The sequence below is a fragment of the Aptenodytes patagonicus genome, chromosome 3 (genome assembly GCF_965638725.1).
Source record: "Aptenodytes patagonicus chromosome 3, bAptPat1.pri.cur, whole genome shotgun sequence".
Classification (NCBI taxonomy): Eukaryota; Metazoa; Chordata; class Aves; order Sphenisciformes; family Spheniscidae; genus Aptenodytes; species Aptenodytes patagonicus.
In genome coordinates this window covers 63,835,906-63,849,667 of record NC_134951.1, presented here as the reverse complement: position 1 = coordinate 63,849,667, position 13,762 = coordinate 63,835,906, and the positions used below count along the sequence as shown (strand labels likewise).

General features: G+C 36.9%; 1 protein-coding gene across 3 annotated transcripts in view; it reads right to left on the bottom strand.

The window, feature by feature from the left end:
• The window catches only part of LAMA2 (laminin subunit alpha 2), a 389,998-nt gene that overhangs the window by 84,998 nt on the left and 291,238 nt on the right, over window positions 1-13,762 (bottom strand). For all 3 annotated transcript variants that reach the window (XM_076333575.1, XM_076333576.1, XM_076333577.1), the window contains 4 exons: window positions 11,798-11,940; window positions 11,163-11,261; window positions 5,744-5,855; window positions 1,119-1,281 (listed from right to left, as the gene is read on the bottom strand). In XM_076333575.1, coding sequence (XP_076189690.1) covers window positions 1,119-1,281; window positions 5,744-5,855; window positions 11,163-11,261; window positions 11,798-11,940 — 517 coding nt within the window. The remainder of the gene's footprint in view (window positions 1-1,118; window positions 1,282-5,743; window positions 5,856-11,162; window positions 11,262-11,797; window positions 11,941-13,762) is intronic.

Sequence of the window (13,762 nt, the reverse complement as noted above, 5' to 3'; positions counted from 1 at the left end):
CTCATCCCTACTTTTTCCTGGTTTATTTCTGTCTGTGAGTGGAGAAGGGATAGAAGAGGCTCAGTGGAATCAGAAGAAAAAGCAATAAACATTGCTGAAAAATAAGTTTGCAATGTATCCCTTCTCAAGAGAACAGAAAGCGGAACCATCAGAATTATGCGAAGAAATACTGTACCGGTAGGATTTTCAGAAAACAATCCAGTTTATGAAGCGTAAGATAGGCAGTGCAAATCTGATTCTATACAGCTTGGAATTCTTACATAATCTTGTATTCTATTTACATTTCCTTACAGTATGCACACACCTGATAACTGACATTTTCAGGCCTGAATACCTCTATCCCAAACAGTTTTCTGAGCCATCACAACTTCAATGGACCACGTAGCTGCTCAGCTGGGTTACCTGCTAGTTGTTTGCTCCGGTGAAGTGCTAAGCAAAGCTTAGCTCTAGGAATATGCCTGTTCCGACTGATATAGAAGTAACAGACTACCAGAATTTTAACTTCAAGCCAAGTATTTTTCTGGATCAGGTAAGTTTTCAGCATTTTGCAAAACGCTTTATAAAGAGCTGCCAATATAATTATATATACATATATAGTTTTTATTTTTACAGATAGCTAAATAACCAAACCCTGGGCTTCTGAACTGTGCCACAGAGTTGGAATATTCTGATCTACACTATTCTATATATGGCAAAATACATCCTTTTGAATGTCTATGCTACTGGACAAATTTTACAGACAGATGATATTTTTATTAGATCAATTAGTTTTCCAGAAAAAAACCCAAGATTCTAGAGAAGCTTTTTAGTACAAAAGCCATTCATCAGGTCTGAAGCAGAAGCTAAAAGCAAACTGAGAAAAATTGCTTAGAATTCAATTAGAAATGTTGTTGGTACCTGTGGAGCAGAGAAGTAATTTCCTAGGGATTGCTTTACACATACATAAACATTTCCAAAAATGCAAATGCTACATTAATAGATATGAAGTATTAGACTTTGCTTTCCTTCACATTTCTGTAAGCCCCAGCTTGAAAACTTGGTTGGAAAAGATGACAATCACATTTACAAGAGTCAGATATTATCACTGGGAGGTTGAAGGCTGAGGTCTCTCTACTCACTTTAACTCATCTTGAGCTATTCTTTCTTGCATATTCAGCTCTCTACTTCTCAACTCTGCAATCATTCTGTCAGCCTCACTCTGCAGTTCTGGAAGACTCTTCTCCAAGGTCTCATCCTGTGTTCTGAGTGTCTTGTTCAGTTTTATAGCATCTTCATTTGCAGCTGTAGGGGGCCAGAAGATATATAGGTAGGGAGTTAGTAAATAAAAACAACAGAGAGGTTTTAAGCATCTGCCCATCAACTCTATCAGCAAGTGGAATGCAACTTGCACTGGTTATTCCTGCTGTGAAATATAAAGGATGGTTAATCCAATGATCAGTAGCAAATGAGAAAACGTTGTATGTTTCATCAAACCTTGTATTATAGCTCACTTTTAAGTACAGTAATTAAAGTGAAGAAGTCTTTATATCTAGTATAAGAAATATATTGCTCCCCTCCTCCTCCCCCTGAAAAAAAGAATTTGCACTGAACCTTCAAAACAACAGAAGATAATCTGGTATATTGCTCATAGAATTAAGGAGCAGGCAGTACAAGCAATGAAAATTAGATTTAAATTACTTTTGGAGAACTTCAAAATATGTCATTTTTAGCATTCAGACTTAACAGTGCTAGGAAGAATAAATGATTGGGAAATTTTGAAAAAAGAAGGAGAGAGAAGAGGAGTGAAAGACACCCACACATGTCTAAACCCGCTCATGTGTTTAGAAGCAGACACCCAGAAATGGAAAAGGAGGGTATGAAGGTTGGAATATATGATGGTACACTGTAAATGTATTATGTGTTTGGAATAGCTGAATTATTCCTAACTGATAAAGCTGACACATGGTATCATATTCAAGGACTGACTAAAATCTTTCTGCCATAGCACACCACAACAAATTAGAATATACACTCTCAGAAGCGACTAGCTCATTTACAATGATCAGTTCCATCTGCAATTTTAAAAAGTACTGCTGCCTTTCCATAGGCACAGGACTCCCAGGTAACTGACTTCTCCAAAATAGCACAGTTCCTGGTCGCATGGGTACTTCTGAATATTTTGAATTAAATCTTTAATTGAAGAAATGAAAATCTGTCTTCCAAAATTCAAATAAATGACTATTTCATCTACACATTGTGTAGGTTTAGAGCAAATAATGAAGAAAATTCTAATCCAATGATGTCTCGATTTGCTGGTGAGAACTGAGATTTGGATCTTTAATCAAGAGTGGGTATGTGTGGGGTAGTGAGGCCTGGAAAAAGACTACACTTTGCTTAAATGGATCATGGATCGCTTCTGTGCATTATGTTATGTATCATTACTAAGTTACCTCAGGCCAGGAATAGGCATATATTAATTTTTTTAAAATCTGGAATAAATAAATAGTAATTTAACCTCCCTGAATATTTAGCTTAAAAGAGAAAATAGATATGTTATCTCAGCTTTTATTAGGTTCAGGAAAATTTATACCTAGCTTTATCTTTCTCCTCTCTCCTTTCTCCTCTTCTCATAACAATCTTTACTTTCTAATCTTAGTACACTGCAAACTATCAGAGTCCAGTGGTGGTAAAAGATTTGGATGCGCTGACATAGACCAACACAAGGAAGTGCAAAGCTGGGGAAAGTCCATAGTTAAGAAGGAAAACTAGTTACAGGCACTCAGAAGTCCAGAAAGTCAGCAATCAGTTCAGTAGAAATGGATCAATGGTCAGAGTATGGTCGTTACAACAAATCACTACAAACTTCTCACTTGTAATGAGGAGTTTTTATAGCTTGAGGAATTCCTTCATTCCCTGATGTTTAGGCATCTGTCAGATCTACAGTCACGTACTTCTGAGCACTGCCTTCTCAAGCATTACTTTCAGTCAATGGAAAGAAATAGGTCCTTTCATGGCATTTCATCCTAAAGTTGTTGCCTACTGGCAACAAATAGTAGGGAGCTTAGGGTCACAGATACAGGCCTGCATTCCTAGAGATCCAAAGTACTATAACTTTCAGAAATCTGTAATCTAGGGATGGGGGGCAAGGAATGGGAATAAAGAATACCTGCAAACTGGTTGGTCATCTCAATGTCCACTCCATCATGAGTGGACATAAAGTCTTTAAGGAACAATCTAGCAATGTCTTCATAGGTCAAAAAGAGCAGGGACAAAGAAGGTATAGGGCCAATATGCAGCTAAAATGCCGTCAAATTTTAAAATAATCTAGGAATGGCTCCAACATAAGGTGAAAGTTTATCCTCAGTTTTTGAAAGATGGTGATCTTGAACAGGAAGACAAGTGAGGATGGCAATCAGAAGTAAGGATATAGAAATTACCACAACCAGAGGAAGACCTTTTTGAAGAACTCAAGCTGGAATGGCCAGAGAACTGCCATTCTAGAAACTTGAAAGATCTGGTGCATGACATTGCAAATCCAGGAAGAAGACCGTTTGACTGAGAACAAGCAGATGCAGTGCCTCTTTTGAAGAAATGGGAATTCCACTACAGCCTGAGAACTTGCTTTGGAAGTAGAAAACAGGCTGTGGAATAAATGAATGTGTTTTTATTTTTTTTTCCAAAGGTAGCACATGTCAGACTATACGGTTTAATAGCAAATCCAGTTGAATATTTTCATTAATGATCCTGGGGCAGGGGGGAGGAAGGATGTCTACTGAGAAAATATGCTTATGAGGAAAAGTTGTAAGACAGTCTTAGTAGAGAAGGATTGGAATGCTATGCAGGAAGAACTGGGTGACCTTCAAAACTGAAGTAATCAGACCGGAATGAGATTCAATAGTAGAAAATATAAGGTTGTGAACTAAATAACAACAGAAATTTCATCTGTAAACTATGGCTTTGCCAGTTATATAGAAGGTATGAATGAGAAGAACATAGCTATATTATGAATCTCCAATGGCACCCAACTGTGAAAAAAAGGAAATGCTATCCCAGAATGTATTAGGAGAGCTGACATAGGCAGGTTTTACTGCTGCTGAAGTGCAAGACATTGAAGCAACCTCATTTCAATGCTTGTTACCTGTGCTCAGGAAAGATGAACCTAATTTTGAACAGAGAAAGGGAAATTATATAAAGGTGAGCAGGAGATTTGGGAGAATACACTTTAAGGTGTTTCAGTCTAGAAAAAAGGGGGCTGAAGGGGAATATGATTCCTCTCTACGAACATAGTTGGGGGTGGGGGAAGGAGGAGAAGCACGAGGGAGAGGAAAAAAAATATTTGAACTAAAGAACAAGGTTGGCAAAAGAACACATGATGATAAACTAAACATGAGTATTTTTAGCTAGAAATGAAAAGGTTTGTAGTTATGCAGAGTTCTGAAATTGCCTCCTATTCAGATTGTGTGTATTTGTGGGAACTACTTTGAAGGTGAAGGTTAGAAATTTTATGATAGCAGGGGAGTGAATGCAGCAACCCAAGGGATGTCTTTCAGTCCTGTGCCTCTATGTTTCATCTATTCTTAAAATGTTAACTTGGCCACTAGGCAAACTCATTGATTTTAAAGTCTTTGTCTACTTCTAAGATACCGCATAAATTTATTTCACCCCCTCAGTGTCTTCTGACTCTGTAGTTCCTGTTGCTAAACCTGCTTGAGGAAACTTTTGTTTGGGTTACAAATACTGGGTATAAACTTTGTGGAGCAAAAAATTGGTTTAGTCCTTGCCATCCCAAATTCATTGTGAAATATGAAGAACCTGGTCTTTTGTTTAAAAAACTTCTTGAAAACTTGCTTCCTTTTTCCTGTTGCTTCTCCCACGTTTATTTCATGTCAGAGTTGCACATCCTAAAGATATCCTAAATTGCTGTTCAGTTCAGCTGCAGGGCATATACTGGGATGTGTTACATGAAAGGCAATATAAAATGTGTTTTATAGCACTTGGATAAAAGTGGAAGCTTTACCTTTCAATGAAATGGACCTTCAGAAGCTAACTACTGAAATCAGTACTGTAGTGGGAGTTTTGAAGAAGAAAGAACAGATCAGTATTTTTCAAGTAAAAAACCTGCCTATGATTGCAAATCATTTTCATATTTTTCATCCATTATCTTATTTAATAGCTTCATGCAATATATAGGTCTTGCTTCTCAAAGCCATTTACAATACTTTTGCTCATTTGTAAGTGGAGTGAATCAGCTTGTCGAAGAAAGAGTTGGCTCCATGCCACTACTTAGGTAGGGTTAGGAGTCACTCGCAAATTCCAAGCAGCAGATGTTCATTAACAGCAAGTAGTAATGTATTTTTGAAGTAATTTTGGGGAATTAAGATGAAGTGTTAATGTACCAAGTGCTAAAGTTACATCAAGATTTTTTACTAATACGTTTTTAACAGCTTTGAAAATAAACAAAAGCTAAGCCCTGTTAGTTACTTCATCATAATAGCTTTTCTTCAAATAACTGCAAAAATCCTGAAGAAACATACTCAATATTCTGCTAGTCTTTGTTCATAATTACCAATGCACTGTTTATATAAACTGCATCTATAGATTGCAAAAAGTCTGAAGATAGTTGACTGTAGTTTCTTCACTCAACATTTAAAGCACATGACATTTCTCAGTGAATAACCTCTTCCTCACTGTCTCTCAGACACTCTTCCCCACCATCCTTCAGTTTTCTTGAGAAACAATTGGCATGTTTTTCTTTTTCCAATACCTTCAGCAGCTTGGAGAATGCCTTTGACGAACTGTCCAAGAGATTTCGCTCTGTCATTAGTCCTCTCAGCATCCTGCCTGGTCTGCTCACCATCTGCTGTCACCTTGGTAGCCTAGTGATCCAAATTCAGGAAAAGTATAATTAATAAACAGGACAAGGTTCCACTATGCGATATTCCTACTGGCTGAATCTATGTACAAAACTTTCCTCAGGCGAAAGGCAATAAATGAATTATTGATCAGATGCATGGGAAATGACATGCTCTGTTGAAGTACACAATTAAATTTTATTACCTTTTCCTTTAAATGGAAATTGGAAGGCTTTATTTTAGGTTCTTAAACTTCCCTAGTTGTGTGCAACAGCACATAAAGGGAGACAGGATGAAACTATTCACTGAATTTGCTTAAAGAAATGTTGTTTGGAACCTTTTAATAGATTCTTCAGGGAATACTTTCCATAGTTTCACAATTGTACACTTTTTGATTGACAAAGTGCAGCAGATATCATGACCTCTTTGCTTCCTCCCAGGACGCGTTCTCAAAGAGACAGTTCATGCCAACAAGCAAGAAGAATTTCAAATCAATACATTAATTAAACCAAGAAAAAGAGAAAAAAAAAGAGGGGGTTTTTTTCAGTTCTAATGCTTCAAGTTGTTTGTTTGTAACATATTGGGGTGCTCAGTAAAATTTTAGCTTTGTGTAACTAAATGCTTTATAATATTATTGAATCACAGCAGCAGCAGGATGAAGACAGACGTCTGCTGCAGACCTGAAAAACATGTTAAGGAAAGGAATCATCTTAAGACATTCTGCTTAGCTCTCAAGGTCCCTATTTACAAAATGGACCCATTTTTATTACAAAGAAGCTGACCATTTCAAGCAACAAATCTTGTCAAGCTGTAGTGTAAAGCAAAAAAACCCCAGTTTTTTCTTTGGGGATTGCATTCCCAAGAAATGTCTTGAAGCAGGGCATTATAATCTTTCCAGTCTCTGGGAAATAACTAGAAGATCAATAATTCAAAATGAGCTTAGGTTTTCTCTGACTTGAGCTGTACAAACTGTTTTCTCAGTTACCCCCCCCCCCCCCCCATTTCAATGATAGTCAAAGAGAAATAGTATCACTTTAACACATTTATTTTTGCCTGATTAGCTGCTAGATGGAAGCCCTCAAGATACATCAGGACAGCTGGGTTTCTGAAATGAAATCCCTGGCATTATCATACCACTTACAGTTTTGGTCTACTTCAGAGTAGTTACTCTGAAAGTAATTTATATTAAAATGATTCAGGTAAATAGAATTATACAGGAAGAATTAAGAACCCATATTGACTGGGGGGAGTTGGTTCCATTTTCATCCCTATATCAGTAGAAGAACATGGCTTTTCACATTTATACAGCTTTAATCATGCTATTGGTTACTTCCTCTAAGATTTACAAATCCCCTTTACCTGCCTGGATACAGAACTAAAATATTGTCACAGTGAGCTGTAAGAGGCAATTGGGATAGGAAGAAGACAAAAATACAGAATGGTCTTGATGGACCACTGCTCTAACCCAGCTTGGCGTTTCTGATGTCATTTCATTCTTCATGTAATTGAGAACTACCTTATTATTTATTGTCAAATCCTCCACAATCAGCCTTTTATTCTTTGGGTTTTATTTGCTTGGAATTTTCACATTCACTTTTATTATATTCTATAATATTTCTAAGTTCTTTACTACAAATGGTGTTTTATAACTTACATATACTTTTCTTAGTTTTGATTACTTTTTCCACATTCATGTTAATTCCAACTGGCCACTTTAACCTCTCAATATTTATGACTGAATGGCAAGTACTACAGTTTTGTGCACATTAATCTGTCATCGAACAGTTTTCATTTCCTCTCGGTGACAGTTCTCCTTAGTACTTAAATCCCATTCAGCTCCACTGAAGGCTTTCTGTATTTTGCCATAATTTGCTTTGCTGAAAAATAACCTTTCGTTTCATTATCTGGTCTAGCTTTAACTCCATAAACCAAATTAAACGGCAAACATCCTTCACACTGTACCTAGCCATTCCATGGCTAATTAAATGTTTCCACTTGTTAATAAAGTGCTACTCATTTTCTATATATTCAGTTTACTACAGTTCACCATTTCTATAAGGTCAGTCTTCAGCATCTCCTAAGAGTTTAAACAGGCACAACAAACTCTTTCTGGCAGAGCAATAAGGGTCAGGCAGACTGGAACCAGAGCAAGGGTTTGGAATGAATCTTCAAGAAGTTTGGACACAAATAAGACTTTTTGGCATAAAGGAGATCCCTACCATGGAAATCTAGTAAAGAAAGTATCATCTGAGATCAGTGAACCTGCTTTGATGATGTTCACAGCTTGTACTTCGTGACGAAGGTTCCATGGAAGGCCTTGTCCCAATCTGAAGACTATTAGCCACTTAGCAACTTAGACTATTAGCAAGTATTAGCAATTACACACACATTTTTGTTTTGGTTTTGTTTGCGTGTTTAGTCTGAGGTCTTAATCAAGCAATAAGAAACTCCTCTGGATGGCATCTGGAGGGGAGCGCTACAGGAATTTCTCCAGCTAGTAAACTGCGGACCACAGAAGGATGAGTAAACACAGACCTCACTGTACAGATGGAAGTTCTTGGCTCTCCCTCCAAATGTTTCCAACTATTGCAAACTAAGTTGCCTCTGCTACTACTTCCAGAAATTTTTGAGCTTGAGAAATTCAGTGGTATGGAAGAAATGAAAAAGTTTACAAAGTCAAAAGAAGCATTTCAATCAAGAGGATTGATTCTGATCCCTGTCTTTCTTGAAGGCTCTGGAGGTACCTAATTAGAAGGGAAGAGGGGGTTTTGACTAAAAGTAGTGAACTGAAAGTGAAGAGTCTGAGGTCTGCCTCTGGTGGTAGATGTGGGAATGTGCATGCAGACATGTAAGAATGTAGTTAGTGAGAGAAAGACGTGAGGATCTTCCGTATGGCAGAGTGAATGAAGGAAAGAACATGATGGAAAAAAAGAAAAGGGAGTGCTGCACTGATGTAAGAGATCACTGGTTGAAAAGAGACCACAAGGAAGCAAAAACCCCAAAGGTTTTTTAGTGACTAAATACTATTGTCTTCTACATTTTATCTTAAAATGGATAGAGGGTTTTTTTCATGGGAATAGACTCCTCACCAATCCTCATCAACATTTTTCTTCATCACTACTGGTTTCACTTTGAAAATGTAGTGAGCCTGCAAATCAGATATGGGGAAAAACTTTGCTACCTATGGTTGTACCATGTGCTCCAAGTGTTAGCCATTATGTGGTTATCAGCTATATCTTCATTTGGAAATGAGACTTGAACAGACTACATCAGCACTCACTCTTCTTTTTGGGACATTACTCCGATTTAGAAACATAGAAAGAGAAGGGTAGGACTTGCTACCAGTTGCCAGTCCCCAAATTAAAAAAACCAACTGCAGTCCAGTTAACAACTCTCTGTAAGGATAACTGGAAATCATAAGGCTACTTACTCATTGCAACAATGGAAAACTGCAGAAAAGGAAGTGGTGATAATCTGGCCACCACACTAAATCCCCTAAGATTACACCTTCAATCTTTTTCCTTCCAAGACTAGTCTACAGAAGGTCAGAATTTGCAACATTGTTTTAGGTCACCTCCATGGGGGATTAAAATTTATGTAATTTGGAGGGAGGGGCAATTGGAAAAGGATACTAAAAAGAGCAACTATGCAAAGTAAAAAAAAATTGTCTTAGCCTAAGCTTGAGAAATCTTAATACAAGAAATATAATCTTCCCTGCTAGTAGGACTGTCATGAGTTAAAAACCCACCCAGACTTAAAAATACCATAGTTATTTCTGGCAGAAAAATAAAACATCAAACAGAAGTGAAAAAACAAGCCTTCTTTACACTCACAATGAGAGTATATGTAGATAGATACCTGTGTATGCGTGTGTATGTGGGTGTATAGACACACACATACATACATACATATGCAAACACACTACAGATGCTTTCTTACCCACTACCCATGATTTCACAGGTTTTTTCAAAATTGAATATAATCCACGCAAACAAACCAGTTTCTCTGAGAATTTTAGTTCTGTAAGCCATGAACAATTTTAAGACAGGATGCTAAAACTCTATGGGGTTTAGGTAAATTCTCTCAGGTGTTTATTCATCAGTACAGTAATCCATGTCTTTCTTATTTGGCTACTTCAATGCAGGGGGGCACAACTCACGAACATGATTTTTGCTAGTCCTTCATATTAATATATTTTGGACAGCTGTATTTTTATTGTGGCTGGTCCATTTCCCTATTTTTTTCTCCACTAGGTGGCACAATTTATACTATTTTCTTAGACAGTCTTTTACTGACCAGAATAAAGTCTATATTGAAATAAAACTTTCCTAATAAAAAGAGTAAATAGCACATTGATTGAAACCTAGAAGACCCTCACTACTCTCATAAATGAAATACAGAACACATATATTTAAATAAACTCACACACCTTGTGCATATATTTGAACTCTCCCTTTAAATATTGTCCCCATTTCAATTACTTCATTCATTGACTCTTAATGAGAACTTGTTATTTGTTAAACCAGGACTTCCATGGCCTTGCTATAAAATTTCTTTAAAGTAAGTGAGTCAGGCTAGGGTACCATTTGCTCTACAGCTCCTGGAGAAACAAGCCAACACAACAGCCAAAATGGAAAATGAAACTGCAAAACAGCAAAACTTTTCCTATAACGTGCTTGAGATGGTTGGGCACTCAGTAACTCTGAGTGAAACCAGGCTACTTATATTGCAACGGGCGATCTTAAAAGAGAAACAGACAAAACAGGCTGAGAACTATCTTGAGACAGTCAGACTCGGGAGATTTGAAAGGGAATATGATGAGATGATGTTGCTGATGCAGAAAGCAGATAGCCTTACGAGAGACAGTACTAATGTTCAGAAGAAAAGGAAGGAAACCAGGCAGTTCAGTTCCGAAAGCCTCAGCCAGTCAAAGAAAAACTCCAGACGTGAGAAACTGTGTGGTAATCCCATGGTTTTGTTGCCATTAGGTTTGTAACATAACCTGTAGCTGAAGTTGATATAGCCCATAAATGCTATATCAAGAACTCTCTTTGCTTTGGTGTCAGCTTTTCCAAATAAGCTCATTCTTGGGTGCTCTCTATGAGCATTATGAAGTTTTCTTACATTATTATAAAGTTTTGCAGAAAATTTATCTCAATGTATTGGCCCACAAAAAGAGGTTGTTAGAGGACTTGCTGCCATTTCAAACACTGAGACTGAGAAGCATCTTATAATTCAACTATTCATTCATGTTTAATTCATATTCAGAAGATTTCTGTCATTATGCAGCCTTAACCAAACCCATAGACCCGAACGTGATCATAGACTTACTCTTGTCAGTAGTTCATCCATTTCTGTCACCAGGGTATCCAGATTTTCTTGTGCTAGCTGAAGAAGTCTCTCTGGTGCTCGCTGAGGTGAAAGCAAATGCTGTTGGGGAAGAGAGGAAGGAGAGTGAAAATCTGTATTTAATGGGTCTCAGTGCTTCCAAATATTGTGGAGAAGAAGCATCAAAAATTTCCTTTTCATTACAGTATGCAGCTCCCTTTTGTCATTGACTCGTGTCACATCCATCCAACATATATTTCTCAGGAATCTTGACAGCTTTACATAGTTTAGTGGAGAACCTATAAGTATGGTAGGGAACATACAGTATATAAAATACAGAAGCGCTTTATGGACCACCAGCATGAACACTGTTTTATTTGTATGCGACATCACTTTTTCTGTGCCTGCAGTATAATTCCTTGCATATACATACACAAATTACTGCTGCGAGATTTATTTATTAATATAAGTCAAAATAAATAACTGTAATAACTATTTATCAACCAAAGCAAGTTTGAAGTAATTAAATCTTGAATTTTTTTCTTCCCTGAACCTATTCACAGCTGTATGTTTGAACAGATTCAAGTACAGTTGTGCTGAAGCCCTGTTATTTATGTATGTGAATACTGTGAACATACCTTTAATTCCTGTGTCATGTTCTCAAAACCATGCAACATTTTATATGGAGCAGGCAGTGGACCACTAAGGTTAACACTCAGGATCATCTGGTTTAGCCAATCCAGGTCACTGAGAAGGAGTCCTGTGCATTCATCATCACAAGCTGGGGGGAAGAACAGCAAAGCTTATTTATTCCTGCTAAATGTTTAAGACGTATGTTTGAGTTAGGAATTTTATGGCACACATACAATTCTGTGAGAGGTAACACTAATTTCAGATCATTTACCTCCAAATGCATAGTGGGAGAAAAAATGGAAACAACAACTAGGGAACAGGAAAGACCTTATTGCTTAGGACTTGGTAATGGGACAGCTTAATATAAAACATGAAGAGCAAAATTGGTAGGCTTACATCACAAAAAGAGGAAATAATTAACACTGTCCATTATGGACTAGCCAATATAAAATCCTAAATTAGACAAGCAATTTGGATGAAGTCTGAGAAAAGTGGATAGGGAATTTGGAAAATCTAAGGAGCACTTTAAGAAGTATAGTATGGTTGCGGATTTGAATGTAAGAGAAAACTAAGGAAATCTTCCAATTCACATACTTTATACTCATATAACAGCATGCTAAACTTGTAATGCAGACAGTAGAAATAGTCTGGTAAAAATACTGATAGTTTTCTTTTAAGAAGTGCTTTTCCCTACCTCTTTTCACTAACCAGCTTATAAGTTTTTCAGGTATGCTTCCCTTCTTGCAAATACTCTTTAGCATGAAAAATACTGGTGTGTGCTGCATATACCAAAAGGAGTTTGCATTTTCCCCCCTCTTGCTTTGTATTAACTATCACAAGAAATTCTCATAACCTTGAAGTCTTGTATCATTTATGCTGCAGACAGGTAAATTCTTCATCCTTTAGAACAGAGTTGTGGGAATACCTTTCTGTTTTCCTGCATAAAGAAGCTACACGGGACTGGCAAACCTAAACAACATTTCAGGAGCTGAAGCAAACTGTGAAACAATGAATTCACTGGTGATGTTAGGAGACATGGAGGGTTGTACCTAAAGTTTTACAAGTATGTAATTATTTATTTCAGCAACACTCCTAGGCAGCTCAATGGCTAAAAAACCCACTAAACAACATGTATGTTTCTGTAGAAAAAGAGAATTAGTTTTCAACAGAGAATTACTTTTTTTTCCCTGAAATCTATTCTTCATGCAGATTAAATCTTTTCTGTTCTTTAAAGTTTTCACAGTTATCTAAACGTTGTTCTTACTCTGTAGGTTGGCTGTTCAATATAGCAAAGAGTTGAGTCAAACACAGAGAAAAGAAGAATAATGAATAGTAGTTTAAAACACCATGAAACTCATGTGATGATTGAAAAGGAGACAAGATAGATGCTGGATTAGTGCAGTAAGAAGTGGGTGCAGAAAGCTAGATACTGTTATTTTAAGACTTCCTTCTGCATTTTCATTGCTTCCATTTGCAGACTTCTTCCTCCTATTTCACAGTATTTTGTTACATAAGCTGAACTGCACTGGAACTTCTCTGCAGTTGTTAACTGTAGCCATGATACATTCTGATTTATGTTTCTACGTGAAATTAAAAAAAAAAGCTTATTACTAGCTCTTGTCATCTGTGTGCTTGCTTTTAGAAGTCTGAGAGAATTAAAGGAAAAGCAAATTTGACAACCAACTGAATGCTTTATATAACAAACACCTGTTCTGTGGCTGGTCAGGAAGGTAAATAGACCTGATAATCATTTTGCAGGAAGCAAATAAGTGTTCTCAGACCTGAAAAGAGTTGGGTTTTGTTGGTTGGTTGGTTGGTTTTGGGTTTTTTTCTGATACATTATTTCACTTACGAAATAAGCTAAATCACCCTCAAAATTGTCAGAGTGGTTGGTAATAAAATGCTAAAAATTTGCTAAGCGTTAAAGACTAACTCAATTCACACCAATAAGAAAAAAAGAACAGTTTATG